This window comes from Opisthocomus hoazin, chromosome 12 (genome assembly GCF_030867145.1).
Source record: "Opisthocomus hoazin isolate bOpiHoa1 chromosome 12, bOpiHoa1.hap1, whole genome shotgun sequence".
Lineage (NCBI taxonomy): Eukaryota > Metazoa > Chordata > Aves > Opisthocomiformes > Opisthocomidae > Opisthocomus > Opisthocomus hoazin.
The window spans coordinates 1,780,854-1,802,878 of NC_134425.1; the positions used below are offsets into that span (position 1 = coordinate 1,780,854).

The 22,025-nt window shown below is 44.6% G+C and overlaps 1 protein-coding gene across 1 annotated transcript in view; it reads left to right on the forward strand.

The window, feature by feature from the left end:
* The window catches only part of BANP (BTG3 associated nuclear protein), a 155,170-nt gene extending 142,137 nt beyond the window's left edge, over window positions 1-13,033 (forward strand). Inside the window, exons 12-13 of the mRNA XM_075433551.1 lie at window positions 6,826-6,969; window positions 12,239-13,033. Coding sequence (XP_075289666.1) covers window positions 6,826-6,969; window positions 12,239-12,310 — 216 coding nt within the window. The 3' untranslated portion in view covers window positions 12,311-13,033. The remainder of the gene's footprint in view (window positions 1-6,825; window positions 6,970-12,238) is intronic.
* Window positions 13,034-22,025: the final 8,992 nt, after the last annotated feature.

The following is a 22,025-nucleotide window of genomic DNA, read 5'->3' on the forward strand; positions in this document are numbered from 1 at the left end:
GGCTGTGTGCGTTCTGACTTAATACACACATGGGATACTGAATCCAGCACAAGGGTTACAGTGGTTTTCAGTGAACACCGCTCCATCGTAGCCTGAAGAGGACTGCTTCTTCGAGAGCGGTGAGGTCAGTCTGTCCTTTGCTGCCACTCCTTTTTGCACGTCAGTACTTTAATTTGATTGGACCTGGACTGTAAAATCACCAAAATAACTTTGTATCGGCCACCATCAGAGACGAGCTTTTCAATCCACTTGACCTTGGTTAAGTTGAACCCATGGCTAAAAGAGGAAGGGAGTGTCAAGTGGGTCGTGTTACTGGTTTGCTTTTATACTTTAGTATCCTCCATACTGGACTTGTTTCCTACTGTTGGGTCAGGCGTTGCTTGGTCAAGTGAAATTAAGAACTACAAAAGACAATCTTATGGAAGAAAATCTTGGGTTTTTTCATACAACTCCATTCTTTTCGCATTCTGCGTTGGCTGTTCCAGATTCCTTAGTAAATGCCAAGGTGAGGGAGACTTTGGTTAGTCTAAGCCTCTGATGTTTTCAAGGAACTCGTTAATCTCTGATGCTAAAAAGTTTTGAGTTCTGCACCTAGAGTCTAGGTGTCCCAGGTAAACTCATCTGTAAGCCTGTAAATCCACTAAATGTTTCGTTGGCACTGAATACAGTGGATGTTTTTAGTCTGAAGGATCCATGAAGAAGACTTTGGAACTGAAAAGAATCAGCCAGAGGGAGTTGTCTTATTGAAGTGAACGTGCTTATCAGCAGAGCTTCTCGTTTGAAGGAACTGTCTGTGTTCTTGGAATGTGGTCATGTAGTTTTGCCATCAGTGATGAATGACAGTGTAGGAGGATGATAAGCAGGTATTTTCTTAATTTTTTGTTTTCTAGGAATCATCTAAACCCAACACCACCCTTACGCTTCTGGGCTCTGTCCTTTTAATCCACGTGTTAGCTAGAGCATGTCAGTGAGATCTTTCCTTTTTCCTATGCACAGCTCGCTCCTTTTGTGCAACATTTGCTGAAATGGTTATTTGCTGGCTATAAGCGTTACAGGATTTTCAGATGTGAACCTTCTATAAACAACCACTCTTTCAGTGATCCAAAACCTCATTTTTTTAAAGAAACATCATCTTTTGTTGCATTCCTGCAGTAGAAATGGGAAGAAACGATGGAAAAAAGACACCAAAATCCCAGTGTGTCTTGGTTTTGAGCTTTTTATAGGTAGGCAAACATATGTGCCTGCCTAGATTCATAAAAAAGCTCACAACAACAGTAGCAAGAATGTGTTTTAGAAGGCTCAGTCTGGCAAGGACCAGACTGAGGAATGGGCTTTTTTGGTAAACAGACTTCAGCTGTCCCAAACCAGTTACCTATTTTTGAAGGTTGGGATCTAGAGAAAAGTTTTAACTTACGGCCTTCTAGAAGAAGAATTCTCAGTGATAAGTAAAATCAGCAGAGGACATGATATGAGTTGAACCGTGGTTGGAAACTGTGCTTGAATAATTTTGGAACAAACTGGAGGAAAACCTGTTACATTTTAAGCTTTTTTAAAAAAAAAAGTATTTCCTGCCCTGGCAGTTGAATGTTAAATGGGAACTATTAGTTATGGGCTAAAATGGTCTTTAAATGGAAAGGAAAGGAGCAGAGAAAGTAGCTGGTTTTCATTATTAATGCTGATTTGATGCTTACATTTTATGTGGCAAGCATCTCGCTGAATAAGGGGCGAAAAATAGAAATCCAGGACCTTCAGGCTCAATAGCTTGTATGTCCGGAGTCGTCAAGACCCTGAGAGAGAATGAGAGAGGAAAGAAGGTGGAGAAGGGAGGAGAAAAACCCAAAGCCAAAGGCCGAGGTTCCGGTCTGTGGGACACCACTGCAAGGGGCTGTGTGGCTGCTGCAGTTCTGCTCGGGAAGCCTGGGTCTGGGTTAACGGTGCTGTAAGGAGGGACCGACAGCATCCGTATGGGCACAGAATGCTGTGGCTGGGGAGGAGAGAGCTGCCTGTCCCTTAGCTCCTTTTATCAAATCTGGCAGCTCTTGCATCGCTCGTTGAAAGCTTCTAGAGATTGAAGGAAAATAAATGTTTGGTCAAAGAGACTGTGGTTCTGTATTCACAAACCATGCCAAGAGTTCACACTTCATTTTAAACAACCGAACAAAATACTTTTCCTTCTGGCATTTCTTGGGCCATTTAAAATCAAAACTAATAGAAATGCGTTTATATTTCTGTCTGAAGGTGTTAGGGAACATTTTCTTACGCTGAATAGTGAGAGAAGGGGCTCTTTCATGCTTGCTTTTTGATTTAGGCAAGTTGTCTCCAGCAGGGTCACCATGCCCTGCGGTAATCTTTGAGACAAGCAAGGTTCGGGACGTGCAGGCGTGCAGAGATCGGGCAGGGTCACAGAACGTGCTTGAGAGCGTTGGCAGCTGCCAGGCGTTCTCGGAGACGTACGTATCAAAGATGTTCTCAAACATCTTACAGACATTTCCGAAAGTGCTCGGATTTTTCTTGATGAATCTTTTTCACTAGGTTTTCTGTTTGGGGAAAAGCTGGTATCCGTGGTGGTAACTGCAGTCGCTGGGTTCCAGCTGTGCGGTTGCTTGTGCTGGCAGGGGAAATAGTTGTGCAACAAGGGTGTGAAGAGTGCTCCGGCTCCGTGAGCTGGGAATCTTGTCACTGTCAAGACAGTTTTTCACTGCTGACAGCAAGCAACCGAATGTACTTTTTTTGAATACTCCACTGGATTATTTAAAAAGAAAACAACAACATTTTTAGGTCCACTTGTTAATTTTAAAGGCACTCTTAGCATCGTTTTCAGCTTTGACTTGAACTCGCGCTGGCCTGGGTTAGCTTGAGCACCATTCCGTGCTTTTGTGCCTAAGTGAAAGGGAAGGGTGACTTCACGCTGCTTGTTCTGTGGGTTTAGAGCATGAATTAATCTGTTTTGTTAGAAGTGAAGTTTGTTATTTTTCACTTTAACCATATTCTGTTACCTGTTTTGGGCCAGGAAGGCAGAGTGTTAGAGAAGCCCAGTGGAACTGGGAAGAGAAGTTCATTTTCAGGGTGGATTGGGGGTTTTTTTCAGTGCAGTTCCTTTATTGTAAGGTCAGGAGCGGGTAAGAATTACGAAGGTAAATTGTTGGTTTGGAAGTCAAGTGACCAGCCAAAGAAAAGCCCTGTGCTTGCCCCTGCCCCATGTGCGAAAGGCTCTGCTACCCAGCTCCTCTGCGAATCCCGTGTCCCGTAACACCGTTGGTGCCTTTATGGCTTCGATTTATGCAGCCTCGCTAGGCTTTCCTACATATCTACCCCGAGGTTTTTTCCCTCTGTTAAAGGAAATGGGGATACCTGCTCTTACAAGGCACTGTGAATACTATAGAAGAAGAAGGGTTTGCAATTGCAGGCAGAATCCAAGGGCCGTAACCAAACGTGCCAGACTATTTGCCTGAGTCAGGCTCTTCCTGAACACAATACTCATCGATACTGCTGTTTGTGAGAAGTAGAAAGGGTGATATCAGTCATAGTTCTTCAGCATAACAAATTTTTAGCATATTTTTTAAGTTAAGACAGGAATGTAATAAATTTGTCTTAATCTCCAGTAGAGAAAATATAAATTACTGCTGTTTTTAGTGTCAGTTCAGTTGGATTTTCCTATCTGGATACGCTTGAGATTCTTGATAAATGGTGTTATCTTACGAATACAGTGTGGTTCGTTAAGTGATATCTTTAATACGCTGCAGGTCATCATCGTGTCGTGTGTAACAGAGGTGTTCAGACATGCGAAGTGGGATCAGGGCTGAGCTGCACCTGGGGTTGATCCTCTTTGGCTCAGCAGATGAGCCACAAGGTACTATCCCACGGAGACTGCAGAAACAGCTTTATTTCCAGCTCCTTTTCAGAAAAAAAAAGGGTGGGTGTGTGTAAAGATGGCAGTTCCCCCCTTCTGCTCTCACCCATTTCTATCTTAATTTCAGAAGCTGTACAGTAATTCAAATAGAAACTGCAAAATAATTATTGAGACTGTTGTAATTAACTCTGCAGATATGAAGAAGAGCTCGTTGCTCATTCCTTCATTTAAAGCTCAGTCAGATAGTTGAATTTGAAACTGGGATCTTTCCCCTGTTCTTGCTTTTCTTCTCATTTGCTGAGTGACTGATTATATAGCCCGTTATGCTGCAATAACAAGCTAGGCAGTGTTTAATGAAATCGAAGACAGCTATTAATTTTAGAATGTATTAAGTGGAAAACATTAAGAAGTCTTTTTCAGCATTAGGTTGTTCTTCTTTTAGTTTTCAAAGTCCAGACAGATTCTGGGTTTTTTAGGTGATTTTAAGCATGTATTAAGTAGACTTTGCATGATGGACAAATGGACGAAGAGAAGCCTAAAGAAGCAAAATGATTCTTAGTTTGGAAAAATGGCCTTTTCCTGACTTCCAAGCATCCTAACGTGTTTTCTAGCTATAGGGAGAAATACAAAGGTGGCAACTGGTAGAGAATAAACACATCAGTGCAACATTCAATTTAGAGCAAATCACCTGGTTTGGAAAACCCAGTTTGGCATGACGCTGGTGGAGGTGAACCTGCCTCGCCTGGCCACTCGCCTGCCGCTGCCGAGTGCTGAGGCCTCCTGTCCCTGGGGGCTGCACAAACAGGACGTGACAAAGAGGGAAACCGATACTACTGGTGATTTTTGTGATGTTTGATGTCTTATTTCTCCAATTCACTGATCCGATTTTTTCAAACTCTACAACTGTAAACCAAGCACAGCGTATGTAACTGTCACAGCTACAGTCTGGAATTGGGATCGGAGCACATTTAAGCTTAACCGAGTTGGGTTTAACCTGGCTGGTTGTGGGGAATGGGGCAGCAGCGATCGGTCTATGACCTTGTCATTGGATATCCATAAATACCTGGGTTGGTCAACCCCTGCTCACAGAATATCACAGAATATCACAGAATAGTAGGGGTTGGAAGGGACCTCTGTGGGTCATCTAGTCCAACCCCCCTGCCGAAGCAGGGTCACCCAGAGCAGGCTGCACAGGACCTTGTCCAGGCGGGTCTTGAATATCTCCAGAGAAGGAGACTCCACAACCTCCCTGGGCAGCCTGGGCCAGGGCTCCGTCACCCTCAGAGGGAAGAAGTTCTTCCTCATGTTCAGACGGAACATGATGTTGATGTTGGCGTGTTGTCCATTTGACCTCTGTGAAAACTAGCTCAGCTCCAGCATGACATCCTACAAATGCTTCCTATTTCTGTGTGAATGAAAGCTCGATAACAAATAGTTTATCCAGCAGAAGGAAAAGCACATAACCATTTGCATGAAGCCAATGGGGAGGTGTGATTTGACAGCAAGGAGTATTTTATGCAAGTATTGCTGGGGTGTGTTGTTTTTGTAGGCAGGATGCTAAAGGTAGGTTATCACTAGGAATCGAATCGGTGTGGTAGAAGGTCACGTCTAGCAGAGTTACTTGGTCTTCTCCGGAGCGTGTGCTGCAGAAGGGAGCTCTGCTGAAGTGCACTGGAAGGTGTGTGGCTGAGAACAGACCGTACCCCGGGGAAGCTGGTACTGTTGTTTTAGGCTTCTTTGTTGTAAAACAGATTTTATGTGAGAATGGTGGGCTTGTTCAGTCACTTACAGTCGTTCTGAAGTTTGTAGTTCAGAAATAAATGAGAAAAAAAGACGTTTAAGACCTGCAGGTAATTAATAGGATGGACTGTGATGTGGTTCCGACAGCATGTGTCGTATAGTTCCAAAACAAATACCATAGGAGCAGAGCATTTCACTTACTCCTGTAAAAACAAAACGTGGCATCTTTTTGCAGTGCGATGCTGACCGTATCTCAGAACACCCAAGATCCCTATAAAATCCTGACAACACCCCTAAAGGTCGTTTATGGAGGTCACCTCTTTTTGCCTCCCACACTCCCTAGAGAGATTCTGGTCTACACACTCCTGCATGGCCACCCACCCGCAGATCAGCTGAGAAATCAGACTGTGTTCAGAAAAACCTTTGTTAAGAACGTTATTTTTGTTCTTTGTTCTCTTTCCTGCTTTTGAATGATGTCTTTTGTTCGCTGTGGTTCAAATACCACACTTTAAAAAAATACATCATGCACAGCATATAGAAATTAAAACTGAGTATGTGTATTTTAGCTGAATTTCACAAATGAGGTTGGGGACTTGTCATTGTTTACATATATGTATTTTATTCTGATTTGTGTTTCAAGAAGTAAATTCAAATCAGTCTAATCACAGGAGCATTTTTAAGCAAGCACTTTTAGATGCCTCAACTGTTCTTTGGGTTTTGAAGCCTACAGGGGACTATAGTCTTCCCCAGTCAAACGCAGATCTGTTTAGAGTAAGCATTAATTAGCCATAATTCTTAAATCTACACCTTCATATACAATAGGAATACAAACAGGACTGTAATAAATTTTCAAAAGTTGCGTGCCTTTGGCTGCGAGAAGGAGTATCTTGGATCTGTGTCTGTGAAAACCTGACTCCATAGTGTTGTGTTGACATCGTCCCACTCTTGGTGGACCCTGCTCAGGCTGTCTCTCTCAGGCTTTGCAATAATCATTAACAGAATTACGACTCTCGTAAGGCAAAATGTGGTGAGCATCTAGTATGGGGGTCTTTCCATATGCGTACCATGTCCTCTCGGAAACCCACATGATTTAAAGCAACTGTTACTGATAGACACGTTTTCTCGTGTTTCTTTTTAATGGTCGTTGGTTTTGCATCTGGTTCAGGTTAGGTGGCTCGTAGTGCCTCTCTGACTGGGGCTGTTTACAAGCTGCTTGCTCATTGCTTTCCCTGCAGGTGTTGCAGGGTGCCCAGCTGATCGCTGTTGCTTCTGCTGAGCCCGCCTCGGGGGGTGTTGATGGCTCCCCGCTCCAAGGGAGTGATATCCAAGTCCAATATGTGCAGCTGACACCAGTGACAGACCACTCCGCGGCTAATCAGGTATGTAAATATATATTTTCACCATTTGACTGTACTTAACTTGATTGAAACATCTGTCAGATGAACTATATATCTGTCCACAAATACTGCAGTCTCAATATGTTTATGATCCTGTTTCCAAACCGTAAAAAAAAAAAAAATAAAAAAAATCTATAATAAGAAACATCGCTTTGTTAAAGGTAGAAATGGTCTTGACTGTCTCTGCCGCTATGTTCTTGCTCAGTGCCTCTAGAGAATAGTTATTTTGGTCATCGTTGTTTTTCTGCATCCCTGAAGGCTAAGAGCCATGTTAAAGGATAGGGCAGAAAACTTGCTTGGAATCTATCCAAAAAGTATTTTTCAGACTGAGGTTTCTCTTAAAAATGTTATTCCCTTTCTGACAGCAGTTTTCCAGTTGTTTTGATCAACAGCCTGGATTTCCCGCAGGAGTCGCGCTGTTAGCAATTGTAAGTGAACGCTCGATCCGCAGTCACGGTGGAGTTATCTTTTTTTCTTGTTTCCTTTTTAAATCACTTTGAACAGTCATGTATCCGAGCCTAGAAATCTCATCAGCTTGAAGCTGTGACTGGTGACAACACAAGTTTCTGACTTGAAAGAAGTTGTCCGAAATTTTTCTGAGGACGGTTACGCATTCTGCTGTGAGCCCCGCGTGGTGGGCTGCTCTTCTAGAGAATGCCAAGTGCTTGTGAAAAATAAGCTCTTGCTTGCTGGCCAAAATATAATGGAGTCCTTAGCAGCCGATATTGGAGTGGATTTTTGTCTGGTGTATATGCAGTTTTGTAGAGAATTCTGATCTGGCTACAAATATGTGGAGATTGAGTCTCTTGAGGTGGGGGGGAAGAAATTGCATAAGAAATCAATGAATCGTGTCCAGACCTTGCGTGCACGAAACTCAAGAGCTTCCTGCTGCTTCCACGGGCGAGGCAAGCTGCAGAGCGGTTCGCTGCCCGAAGTCAGAGCACGTTGGTTATCCCAGTAGCAAAGAGGGCCTCAGACAAAAGCCGGAGCGGTGTTGCATGTTGCAGAAGTGCCGTCTGCGCTGGCTGGTGCAGGCAAGGAGGCCGGAGCTCAAAACTCTCGTGGTTGTCCCACTCTGTGCTGGCTCCCCACCCAGATGCTGCAAAGGGCTTTTCGGAAAAATGATGCTCCCTGCGTGAACCTCACAAAGTTCAACAAGGCCAAGGGCAAGGTCCTGCCCGTGGGTCGGGGCAATCCCAAACACAAGCACAGGCTGGGTGGAGAGTGGCTCGAGAGCAGCCCTGAGGAGAAGGACTTGGGGGTACTGGTGGGTGAGCAGCTCAACATGAGCCGGCAACGTGCACTGGCAGCCCAGAAAGCCAACCATGTCCTGGGCTGCATCGAGAGCAGCGTGGCCAGCAGGGCGAGGGAGGGGATTCTGCCCATTTATTCTGCTCTGCTGAGACCCCACCTGGAGTCCTGCGTCCAGCTCTGGAGCCCCCAGCATAAGCAGGACATGGATGTGTTGGAGCGGGTCCAGAGGAGGCCACGAAGATGATCCGAGGGCTGGAGCACCTCTCCTACGAGGACAGGCTGAGGGAGCTGGGGCTGCTCAGCCTGGAGAGGAGAAGGCTCCGGGGTGACCTTAGAGCAGCTGCCAGTGCCTGGAGGGGCCGACAGGAAGGATGGAGAGGGGCTTTGCACAGGGGTGTGCAGTGATAGGACAAGGGGGAATGGCTGTAAACTAAAAGAGGGCAGATTTAGGTTAGATGTTAGGAAGAAATTCTTCCCCATGAGGGTGGTGAGGCCCTGGCCCAGGCTGCCCAGAGAAGCTGTGGCTGCCCCCTCCCTGGCAGGGTTCAAGGCCAGGCTGGATGGAGCCCTGAGCACCCTGGGCTGGTGGGAGATGTCCCTGCTCATGGCAGGGGGTTGGAACCAGATGATCTTTAAGGTCCCTTCCAACCCTTACCATTCTATGATTCTGAAAAGGATCAGGCTGCCTGGCGTGTGGGTGTGCTGTGCCGTGCGACTACAGTCGAGTTTTCTGTAGGCTGATCTTCCCATGGAGCTGAGCCCTTAGTAGCAATTTTTCCCTCTTTGCTGGATGTCCCTCTGCACTGACATTCTCGGGATTTCATTCATAGTCACTTGTAGTAGTCCACTGGACAGTAAGCGTGTTGCTGCAGGGGTCGTGCCTTATTGCTTAGAAATCCTCAGGCACTGCTGGTCCCATGTGATTAATAATTAATTTTCGGAAAAATGATGCTCCCTGTGTGAACCTCACAAAGTTCAACAAGCCCAAGGGCAAGGTCCTGCACATGGGTCAGGGCAATCCCTGACCTGACCTGAGCGAGAGGTGTTTCTCGTGCTGCTGTCCTCACTCCGGGCCTGGGAAGTTCTCAGATGTACCTCCCACGGACCTCCTCCTGGGTGTGCTCCTCGTGCCTGTCCTCCCTGCTCAGCTGCCACCTCCGACGGGCAGGAGGTTACGGAGCTCAGCTACAAACCCTGGGATCCCTCTCCCCACGGCTGGCAGCCACCAGCGGAGTTACTGCTCTCTTCAGGGACACCTCGCACCGTGGGAGATCGTAATGTTGTGGTTAACCACAGAGAGTTATACAAAGCTGAAGAGAAGCAGAAAAGGAATGTGAAAGAAGACGACTATGAAAGGAAAAACAGACAAGACTAAAAAGAAGTTTGCCATAAATATTTCCCCAGTTCACACAAACTAAAAACTCAGGATCTGTTAATGAGTTGGAGGAAGCAACTTGGTGTTTGTGTTACTCAGAGCTACGTGGATAGACCAGTAGCCTCTTTGGCCAAACTTGCAGAATAGTGCTGCTCATCAGATCTCTTATCTGGAGGGATGAAGGCTGTATTGACACTTTTGTCTGTTTTCATACGGTTCTTCACCAAGGTACTGAGATGTTCTCAATGAGTTTGAATCTATCTATTAATCAAAGCTTTTAAAAGTGGAGTTTATTGTCCACCTGGGTTGGATGCTATGCCCTGCACAAATTCCTTGTTTGAAACACCACAATAACTGTGAGTTTAGTTAACGTCCGAAAACAAGACACCGGTTTTCTGACCTCTTTCCTTGGAAGCCGTGCCTTTGGCAGCAGCCGTAGGTGCGGAGCTGAAGGTAGGAGTGAGGCTCTTCGAAAGGAATCCCTGCTCTGACTTCAGCCGACGCAGACGGCAACCTGCACTTCAACTTCGTATTTTCAGTGTGTTCCTGCAGGATTTGGGGTTTGCAAATTAGCTGTAGACAGAAGCATGAACGGTGAGGACTCTGACAGTGGTTTAGTGACCCTCCACCACATACGTAAGCACAAACGATGAATGTGTGAACAGCGTTTTGCTGGCGTAAAATCGCAAACGCAGGTGGGGAGGGAGGCGCGGTTTGAGATGCATTTTGAGAATTGAGGTTTAGCTGGCTTGTTCTCATGTCTCGAAAGCATTCTCACTTAGAGCAGCTTGCAAAATTTAGAAATAGAGAATGTGATGATGACAAAGAATATTTGGATTAATTCTGTGCTCAAATTCATATGCTGGTGGTAAATTTTGTTAGATTTGGAAAATACATAGTTCCAAATCTAGAGCATGCTTCTGATCCCGTTGGGCAGTCTGCTACTTCTGCTCTGAATGTGGGATAAATATCCAGTATTGCTGTTGTTGCGATTATTTGATAATTATATTACTTGAATAGAGTTTTCCTCTAATGGGAAAGAAAACTTTGATGGTCACTTGAAAACTTATCTGCTACCAAATTTAGCAATCTGATAGAATTACTCTCCATGTTAGCACTAATTTATTGAACATTATAATAAACCCTAAATTACCTATAAAGTTGAACAGGAAAAAAATCTTGTAGCTGTGTGCAATTACTGGCAACAAGACACAGAGACAAAAAGAAGTAATTTGACAACAAAACCTTAATTTAGGAGCAATGCTTTATAACTTTGAACGTCCGTTATTTTCATTTGAATAAAGAAGTTGCGACTGTATAGCAAAACTTAGAGGATGGGAAATCTGGTGGAGCTTCTGCCCTCGTGTCTTTGCGGATCAGCTTGCAGATCCTCGGCTGAGAGCAGAAAGCAGGGCTTCAACCAAGATTTCATCGTAACAGGAGTCCTGCCGCAGAGATAATTCTGTATCCAGGGCGGAACATAAAGCATCTATTAGAGTAATGTATGGAGGGAGAATCCATCAAGGGCAGATCGCTGGAATCTGTGGGAGAGTACGGGAAAATATCATGAAATGCTCACCCTTTTCTGATAGTTTATCTGTGCTTGTGATATTGGCTGCTATCAGGGGAAGGCTTATTGGGTGTGATGGGCTTTATCCAAGCCAATACAGCTGTTCTTAAATGCCGTTCGTCTTACAGCTCTAAAGATGGAGTTTGTTTCATAATCTGGTTTTCCTTACTCCACCCACCTTGGCTAAAAAGACAGCTTGCTGTGGGCTTATCCTTTCACGGCTTTGTCAGACTACTGGTAGGCAGTAATTTAATTTTTAAGGAGACTTCCTTTGAAAGCTGAAGTCAATTGTGTTTACTTTAAATTGTTTCACGGAGGACTGTTTTTGCTTGGAAAGTGAGTAGAATCAGGCCTGTAGGAAGAATTTTATTTGAGAAGAAAGTTGACTATAGTAGCGCTGTTCTCATTTGACACAAAATAGAGAAAGACTTCAGTGGGTAAAGTCAGCAGTTTTAGTCCGTATCCTGCACCAGCTGGGGAAAGTCCAAGCACAGGGCAAACAGGTAATGTTACTCTCCTTACCTACAGTAGTTCTGTCACCCCGGGGCTTCCAGCTGTCTCTTCTACGATCGCCCTTGGTGGACTTTGCTTCCTTAACGCTGTGCAGCTCTGTACCCCCGAGCGGTCAGAGCGTAGGTCGTGCTGGGACAAGTCCTTCCACAGCCTCGGCGCATGTTGTGCCAGACACGGGTTTCCTTTTGTTTCTTTTTTGAGCTGGTTCTTTTTTGGGAAGAGAGAGGGAAGAATTGTTTTTTGTTTTCTCTCTTCATGCCACTCATGATTTTATAGGTCCTTATCGTGCTTTCATTATTTCAGCCCTCTCTTTCCAGCCTGAAGGGCATTAGTCTACTTAGTCTTCATCTGGACTTCGTGTTATTTTTGGTGCCTTTGTAAGTGTATTCCCATATCAACTCTTGTCATGGAGCCGATATCCATGCAGATTTTGTACTGCTATGTAGAAGAACTTTATATTAGTACAATATGTCCACATTCCCTTGGCTACACCAATGGAAAGCACCTTTGGTGTACTGACTTCGCGTTTCCTTTTGCAGGGCACTGATACCCTTCAATCAGCAATCCAGCCAGAAATGCAGATAGAACACGGAGCGATCCAAATTCAATAAGGGAATTGTGAAAAGCTGTGTCGACCGCGACGTCGGTGAGCCACAGTCAGAAGTTAAGTGCCGTAGTCTTCGTGCAACAACAGGAGAATGGAAATGCCTGTTAGACTAATGGCCACACTTCGAACTTCTCCTGCAAACAGCCGAGTGCTGATGCTCTGGTTGTCCTCACCTGGAATAAATCAGACCCATTGACTTCAGTTGGAGCTACATCACTACATCAGTTGAGGATCTGGCCTTCAGAAAAAAATAAATGGCCTGCACTTAGGTACACTTAAAGAAAAAAAAAAGTCTTTCAGAAAGACCGAAAGAAATCTAATGAGTCAAAACCGTGAGACTAAATTAATATTTCATCCTGTTCGTTTCTTCTGTGAAATACGCCATTTGAATGTCTGCAGATACCTTAGGAAGTGTATTGCTGCTTTGCAATACTTGCTTTACCACATAGAGAAGATCAAAAGCTCAAATATTTTTCACTGTTTAAACAGCTTTTTTTTATTTGCTATGGTGTTTATAACAAAAATGGAAAATATTTAAAAAAAGAAAAATCCCATAACTGCAAGTATTAGCCTTTTGCTGGTGTTTTCTGTTCAGTGTAATGAAAAATGTATTTGCAGAAGACTAACAATTCTGTTTGTACTGTTGCTTAACTACTTTTCTAGGGGAAAATGCTTGTAAATGCTGTAATTATGCATTTCTAATGAAAAATAAATGTGTATTTATGAATAGTGCAGCTCTAAGTTGCTCTCTGCCTTAGGAATGGATATGGTTTGCCTGGACGGTGCTGTGAGAGTGTAGTTCTGGAGCACGTGAAGACAGACGCTATCTAGCAAGCTCTGCTGTCAAACTGAGAAGTAAGATTAAGCCTATAAGGAAGATATCAAGCTTAGATCTTGTTATTATCTGAATTTCCAGTGCAAGAAAATTGTGATAGTTAAGCTTTCGAGTCTGCAAATCCTATTTTATACAATGAATTTATGAAATAATTTTTTAAAAATGTGAAGGATTCTTCTGAGCTCTCTCCCTTTCAGTTCCTCCCGCCTCCTTGGTCCCGCCGTTTGTGGCAATACCTCAGGTTGGGATTCGTCCATAAGAAGCTGGGCTGTGAAAGTCTGATACCTGTCTTGTTACCCAGCCTGCAGCAGCAAGGTGAAACCCTCTCGCTACTGAAACTCCTGGGGAATTTGATACCGATTCCAAGAAGGCTACATTTTCGTATTTGCTAAACTTCTGTGGAAAGGATACCTGTTTGCTATAACCTGGTTATCTCAGTGATGCACATTTTAGAAGAATACAGGGTTTCCTGGGGGAGGTGTTGCTTTGTATTTGTTTTTCAGCTGACTTGCTATATGATTATTGTCAATATATGGCTCATAATGCTTTTAATGTATTAATGAATGGGGCATAGCCACAAATTCCACATGGTTGAATTCAGGATAACTTTTTTTTTTCCTAAAGAAAGGGAAGGTTAAGCACACCCAATTTCTGGGCATGTTGTCCTTGGTAAGTATTACACTTTATGTAAATTCCTACTTCTCTTTAGGATATTTCTTGACGCACAAGTACAATGCAAACTGAACCACAGATTACTGAACACAATGTTTGCAACAGGCCAGGAATTTGGCTACTCTTCAGCTTCTTTTTTTAATGGTGTTTCTCAGACTGGGTGATGTTTGAAGAGCTTGGCATCCAAGCAGAAGCCTAAAAATAAAGCACGGCCTGTGCATTTTAGCATGGCTGTTTATAATAAATTATTTTGTCACTTGGAAGTGACAGCGAGGAAGCTGGGATGGCAAAGCTGATGTGTGCTACCACATACCACTCTCTTGCTATATTCAGATTGGCCACCACAGCCGCCTTCTGTTCTTCAGAAAGTTTTGCTTTTACCCAGCTTTCCTTCTGCATCCCAGGCGTCTTCTGCTCTCAAGGGGAACACACATGCATTTAAATTGTAGGGTGCCTGTCTTCGTTTTGTGCTGCAATTAAGAATTCTGTTCTCTTTGCGTTTTTCAGCTCAGGTACAAGATGAAATTGAGGTCAGGGGAGGTTTCCTTTAGCCCCTAGACTGCTCCAGGCTCAAGGCTCTTCTGCTAAAAGTGATGGTGGAGGCGTATCAAGCAGTGAAATAGCAGTCGCTAGATCGCAGGGAGTGAAATCTGCTTCACCAGTGTGGAACGGAGCGTGTACAGATCACTTGCAATAAATAGGTAAGGAGAGCAGCTTACGAAGGGCCTCCTGTGCATTCAGATGTTAAGACTGCGTGTTCCTCGAGCTGTGAATTTTTCTCAGTGTTCTGTCAGTGTTTGCATTGCTCTGAGCTGTGTCATGCTGTGTTTATACTTCAGAGAAAAGAGACTTCGACATTGAGCCAGGTATCCCTGTAAGTAATCCTTGTCCCTGTCCCCTTTCTGTACGTTTGATGTCCTTGGAGGATTCATATCCTTGTCCAGGGAGGAAATGTCTTCTCTTCAAGAATGTTGTGTGTGTTTTCTAGACATCACAGGGTGTGTCACATACAAATGAGTCATTCCCGAGAAGCGTAATTCAGGAACCAGTTCCCTTCTAGGAAATGCTTGTGACTGTTAGGAATGTGTGAGGTTCTGTTGCAAGTGTGAGGAGCATGTTCACACAGAGATTATCGTAACAATAACATATCAACAGAACAGTAAGAAATCCTAAACCTGTTACAGGAGGACTCAAGGAATGAAGATCTTGCAGGGGTACTGAAGGTTTCCCCAGGCTCTGTGTTCGAGTAGGTTGGTGGTGTTTCACTGTGGGTGTAGTTCTGCCCTTGAAGACTGTTTGGCCATTTCAGCAGGTCAGCTAGGAATGAGTTCTCATTGTGTCTCCCTTTGTTACTCACAGCTTCTGCCTTTTTAATAATAAGGTTCTTTTCCCCACAGCAAACCTTCTAACATCCTCGTTTTTAACTGGTCTTTTTCTCCTCGTGCTGCTTTTGTCCAAGAGGCAGAGCTTGAGAACGTATAACCACGAGTCTTCAGGGGGACATTTCTTGTCAGGTTAGCCTAGGATCAGCTGCTTATTTTATTTCTAATTCACCTTGTGACCTGCAGAATACTGTTTTTAACGGGCTTTATTTTGTTTTGCATGATAGTGTAGGCTTTGGGGGAGGAGAGCTTCTGGTTACCCTTCTTGGTCCTACTGGTTGTTTTTTGGTATCAAGTTCACTAGAGACGGACCTCACCATTTATCTTGATGTTACGGCTCCACATGCAGTATGGTACCATTATAATGACCTTTCAGATCATTTCATCTTGAATCCCACCTGAAAGAGCATCCATCTCATGAATTCTTAAGGGCTTCTGTGGGCCTCATGTAATAACTAATCCAAATGTTACAGTTTGATGGATTGTACAGCTAGAAATTGGTTTTAAAAAAGTGAAGGATGTGGGTTATTTCTTTTCTGTTTTTCTTTCTTTCATTCATTGTTAGTTTTACATATTTTGTCTTGGAAAACAAAACTATAAAAACGAGCACCCTTCTGTGACTCAAATAAATGGGAATGCCTTCATTAGCTGCATTTTTAAGCCTTTCAATATTGACAGTTTGCCTGTAAAACAAGCAATGCTGGCCAAAATGTTGCTCCAGCGTTTGTCTCCATCACAGAGATCCTGGCATGTGTACGAGTATGCTCTGGTGGCCCTGTACTTTATTATTCACTTCACAGAACTGCTGTGGAGTTCCATGTTAGAAAATACAGTGAGGAAACCAATATCTGAACCCCCCCTCTCAAAATCGCTGTAGAATCTCAGTCTGCACAAACTTCTGTTGGCAATCAGTATTCCTTCTGAATTCCTAATTACCTAAGTACTGAAAATTTAGAGCCATAACTATAATTCAACAAAAACTGTTTCCCATTATCAGGAATAAGAGTGTTCCTTTCATTCACTGCAATCCCAGAGCACTTCTCTAAGCTCTGCTGGTTCAGATGAGCACTCGACAGTCAAAGCTCATTTCCTTGAATGAAGCTGGGAAGAAGAAAGCCATTCAGCTAGAGTGGTGTTTGGGGTAAAGTGAGATGGCTTTTTTCATGCGCTGGTACAAATGGACAGACTTGATTTCTCTGCTAAACAAGGTTTGACATATTTAGAGGTTCTTTTATACCCCACAAAAACAGGAGTGAGTAACGGTGCAGCGAGTGGGGGCCAGGGGAGTTGTGCAGAGCTGTGTGAGCGAAGTGCGTGGGACGTGATTGCTCACGTGCACTTTGGCCAGGGCAAGGGGTTAACACTTCTCTTCCCAAAGGTGCCAGGGGTTTTTAATCAAGTCTTGTTCTTTAGCATGAGAAATTGGATGAAAACCTATTTTTCCTCATCTACAACTTCATGTGCAACGTTTAGTTCAAGAGCAAATGTCTGCTTTGTTTGACCAAGAAAGAATGTCCTTTAATGATATTTAATACAAGTTCATATTTTGGGTAGAAAACGGTATTTTTAGGATTTTGTTCATCAGCGTGGGTATTTTTAATTGACCGGTAGACTGGAAAAAGTTCTGTTCTTTCAGTCCCTCAGGCTAATCTGTGTTTTTTGATGTTTAAGTAAACCGTCCAGTTTCATCTCTGTCCGTCAGCTTGGGTTAAACATGAGTTAATATGTTATATAATCTTCCAGTAAATATTTCAGATTTTTCTTACCAGTTAAAAGAGACTTAATCTGGTTGTGAAACAGATCAACAAAAGCCTGGATGGAAAGCTGAGTTTAGCCCAACGTCTCTCCATGCTGTGCTGCATGCTCCATTGCCAGCTGTAAGGACAGACCGTTCGTTGTCCCTCAGTGTGCCACGGTCTGGACAGTTATGGTATTTAATTTGAAAATAATAAATATCCCCGTTTTCCACACTGATTCCCTGCTTTTCTTAAGGAATCTGGGATTACCATTTTCAAGATGCACTGGAGTTGGTTTGTCAAACTGTTGAGTGCATCGTATCAGGATCTGAGAATTAAAGCAAGTGCACTGAAATCAAAGGGACTTTACTCACTTGTTGTTACCACAGGGAAAACAAATCTCCTGTATGTATATTTAAAAGAATTCAATTTTTAATTGATGAACTATGTATTAAATTTACCATTGACTTACTCAATAAAGCAGAAGAACATATGGGGACTGGCCAGCCCCATTTGATGAGCTGAAAAGTGCATTTCAGCGTGCTTGAGGAGTGTGTATATGTGGCTGTCTTGGTGCCGGAGTTTGCGTGGGGTTGGCTCACCTCCTGCTACTTTGGTGCTAGAAGTCACTTCTTCCTTCTTCTCACTTCCTTTTGATAGGTTTGTTTTTTCACTCCCCCATTTCTATAGTATTTATTTTCAATCTGTTGAAAAACCTAGATACATTTCGTTGCATTGATCTTGCAAGGGGAGCTTGGTTGGCCGCCTCTAATTAAAAAGAAATAAACCTGATGGATTCTGAATTGCATTTAACAGAAGAAAAACAGTTGTGGACGTTACCTGTTGCACAGGGAAGTAGCTCCTTTACTTGGCTTATTTAACAGTTAAAATATTGCCACAGCTGGAAATTATGTGTCTGCCATTAATTAGGAACATTTTCAGTTTAGTAACCAGATTTTCCCCTGCTGTTCCCACGTGCTAGCAAAACTAAACCTTCTTTTGCGAGCACCCAGGTGAATACCGGAGCAGCTGGGACTGTGAATTGCGGTGAGAATTCTGCGAACTTCCAGTCTAGGTGAAACAGCAGTTAAACTTGCGGGCTGATGCCTTTCCTCCCCAAAATGCCTGCTTCCATCTCCCCGGGTCAGAACCCTCTCCGTGTGGCCCCGCTCCGAGAGTCGCGGCTTGGTGTGATTTAATCGGACACAAATGATGTTCTCTTTCCAAGGCAGAGCAGGCTCCGTTCCGCCTCCCGTCCCGGCGCGTGTGAAGCGCTGTGCTCGCTCGTTGGGGCCATCTGCCTTGCATAATTGCTGTTATTTAACAGCAATTTTATTACTCAATCCTACTTCAACTCTCTTAATCCCCCTGCTCTAATGGGCTCCTCGCTCTCTTCCGCAAAACCGGAGGACAAGTACAAAAGCCAAATGTTCGTAGCAGAGGAGGTGGGAGGAATCGAGGAGAAGAGGAGACACAGTTTGTTGGTTTGCTCTGAATCCCGTCCTCCCCTTTCATCCATTCAGGTTGCCTTGCGCTCCCGGCGGCAGCTGCGCGGGCAGCCCGGGGAGGTGCTTCACGCCGAGAAGTTCTGCATCTTCTCAGGTAGAATAGTGACAGAAAGATCCTACTCTTATCGAAGGGACAGCAGCTTTGGAGGTAGGCAGGGGCAAGGTGGAGGGGAGGGCTTTGGGGTGTTTTGGGTGCTTTTGGGGTTTTTTTTTCTAATTATTTTTTCTTTTAATCTTTATAAACCTTGTGGCTTGTTTATACCTTACTAAGCATCTGTAAGGGGGGGGGAATTACACCTGCTTTGGGTTCTGCCTGAAATTCCTTTGAGTTCTGTTAAATTGACCATTGTAATGAAACTAGGGGCTTCTCTGGCATGTTCTGTCTCCGAATTTAAAAAAAAATAAGAGCATCTCCATGCTTTCCACCTCCGAAATTTTCCTGTGTTTTCATTGAAGTTTTCTTGTGTGGCAAAAGGCTGAATGCCCCTGAGTGAAAATATTTTTTTCCTTTTGTTTTATTTTTGTGAAAGGTGGAAGATATTAATCTTTTCTGCCAGAAAATCAACTTTTGTAGGAATATTCTGATAAGAAACTTTGACCTCTGTGAATACCTGATCGGATTGACGTAGTTTTCCATGCTGATTCCTTTCTTTGAGCAAATGTGACACGCTTGGCCCCGATAAAGCTTCATAGATGGTAGGTGGTTGAATATTTTGAGGAAGGTCTTTTCTGTGAGGTTTTGCTTTTATTTTGGTTTTACCTGCATCGTTTCACTGATCCAACTCATGGTATGGAGCTCTGCGCTGCACAGAAATGAGCCTGACAGAGAAGTGCACTCGGATTTGAGCTCCCTGATGGCTGTAGGCTTTTGGCTCGGGGTCCCTTTAAATCTTTGCAGCTTTAATCAATGTGCAGATTTGGGCAAAGAGAGGGTAAGATCTAAAAGCTCTTGACTGGAGTGTTGCTCTTGGGAAGAAAACCTTGGCTAGTGAAGAGCTCTTCAGTTTGGGCAGGGAGGGAATTGCAAGGACCATAAGCCAGTCAAATTCAGGTGGGGAATGAGGCAGAGCGTATGACAAGGTGTGTGTGGGGAAGGTTAATGGCTGAAGAAACTGTCGAGAGAGGTGGATTCCTCATCTTCAGGTGCCTTCTGCTCTTGACTGGCTGCCACTGGCGAGACTATCGCCAAACGCAACCCCATGGTTTGTGATGGTGACAGGAGTGTGTCTTGATCCATGGCAGCCTGGCACTCTGTGGTAAGTGTGCAAGGCTTATCCCGGGGGATGCCATGATTCCCACCGTCTCACAGCAGTATGTCCTCCAGTAAAGCCCGTCATCAGTAAATCCATTCCCTGGACTCTCTCAGAGGATGTTGCCTCTGTTCTCTCCCTACAGAGCACACGCCATAAAGCGTGACCCAGTAATGTATGAAATATCCTAAATTCAAAAGCCATAAAATGAAAATGTACGAGGAAAAAGTAGATCGAGGGCTTTGCCGATGTCCTGGTTTCCTGCAGTGGCAGTGTCCCGTGACATCAGAAATTCTTTTTGAGCCTTTCAGGTAACCAGCAGGACCCTGAGCCTTGAGATTCCTGGGATAGTGGTGGGGCACAACAACCAGTCAGCAAACGGTGGGCACTTTCTCCTTCTGTCTTTGTTCAGTGCCAGGTAACTGAGCAGACCAAACCCTCATCACAGCAGCAGAGGTTGGCGGTTTTGTTGTGTCACGCGGTCCGTAATTCATGAAGTTATCGATTTCTACCTTGAAACAATTTTTGTCACGGCCGTCGCTGGCCCTCTTGAAAGCTCGTTCTTCTCTGATGAGAATTTTCTCTTTTTTTTCTTTTGTTAGCAATGTTCTGGTGTGGGTCTTGGGTGCTTATTTCTGTAGTTTATGGGTTTTTTCCAGTCCTGTTCTCTGTGGTTTCAGCTCTAATCAACTGAAGCTCTTAAAAATAGCTTGAGCACTTTTCCCACTTCCAGACTGCAGCTGTGTGAAAGTGAGACTGGCACTAAAGCATCCAGAAGCACTAAACCCATCGCTAGTTTGTTACCCACTGCTGGATTTGCTAAAAAAGCTTAGCTGCCAATGGAATAAATTCCTAAATTAAGTTTGTCAGCAGGCTGAAAAAAAGCCCAGAGCAACCTCATGTCTTCCACACAAACAACAGACTGCGTTAACTTGGGCAGAGATGAAATGCCAGCAACAGCTCACCGACGTCGGGTGTAATTTGTGTCTGCACATCTGCGCTAGCGTAGGTAGCCCCAGCAGGCACGGCTGGGATCCCCTGGTGAAACACAGAATCATGGAATCATTAAGGCTGGAAAAGACCTCTAGGATCATCAAGTCCAACCGTCACCCCAACCCCACCACGCCTGCTAAACCATGTCCTGAAGGGCCACATCCACACCTTTTTTGAACCCCTCCAGGGATGGGGACTCCACCACCGCCCTGGGCAGCCTGGTCCAATGCCTGACCACTCAGGAAAGACATTTTTCCTAATCTCCAATCTAAACCTCCCCTGACTCAACTTGAAGCCATTTCCTCTCATCCTATCGATAGTTACTTGGGAGAAAAGACCAACAGGTTGGCCAGAGAGTGTCTCCTGCTGCTTGAGGATATTCCTTCACCCTGGGTGTTTGAAATCCCTGTGATTACTTGCAAAGAGCACTGAAAACAGATACCTGCGTGGAAATACCAATATACGTAGTGAAGTGTGCCGATGACTGACACCGTTGCCTGTCACTTGCTTAGATGTTGTGGGGAAGGATGGGAAGGCAACTTTATGTTGCTTAAGTTAATATTTATCTAGAGTAATTAATCTTCCTTATCTTAATAGCTGCATACCAGAGTTTTCATGTGTCTGAGAGAGACCAGGCAGGTATCCTCACAGCTACCGATGGGGAAATTCTGGACATGGCAACAGCTCCCACCGCACCAGTGCAGCCCAGAGCGGCCGTCGGTGCTGGCCCCAGCAGCACCCGCTGGCTGCCTTTCCGTGGCTGCTGGGTCTGAGCTACCAACAGCCTGCATTTCGTCACAGGCAGCGTGTACAGCTTTTTACTTTGCGTTCTCAGTTTGTCCTTTACTTTGTCCGGAGAAATCCATGATGGCAGTGGAGTCTGCGATGCATCAGAGCTGCTGGCTCTGGTGAGTAAATGGAAGCTCCAGCGTAACGGCCGTGCTCATCTGTATGGTTTGCTCAGAGCCTTCAGAGCAGGCTGAGCTCTGCTGCAGGGTGCTGTTTCTCTTTCTGGTGGTCTGTGTGGAGCTGAGCAAGGCTGTGGAGCGTGGGGGGTGGCAGGCATGCCTGGCTGCGTGACAGGACTGTCACATAGGAAGCCCGTGGCTCAGAACTGGGGTGACAGTGGCGGCTCTTTCATCCTGCGCAACTGTCTGTGGAGGGGGGGGCACACGTTCTCCTCTGCTTTGCAGCTCTGGGTGTGTGAGGTTCGAGTTGGGCTAGAAGGGCGTTTGACTGAGTTGTGACAGTGAAACAGCAAAGCGGTAAGTTCTGGTGCACAGACGCTGGTTTGTAGCCGACAGCAGAAGTCTGACTAAGGAACAACGCTTCTGTCCATAGGT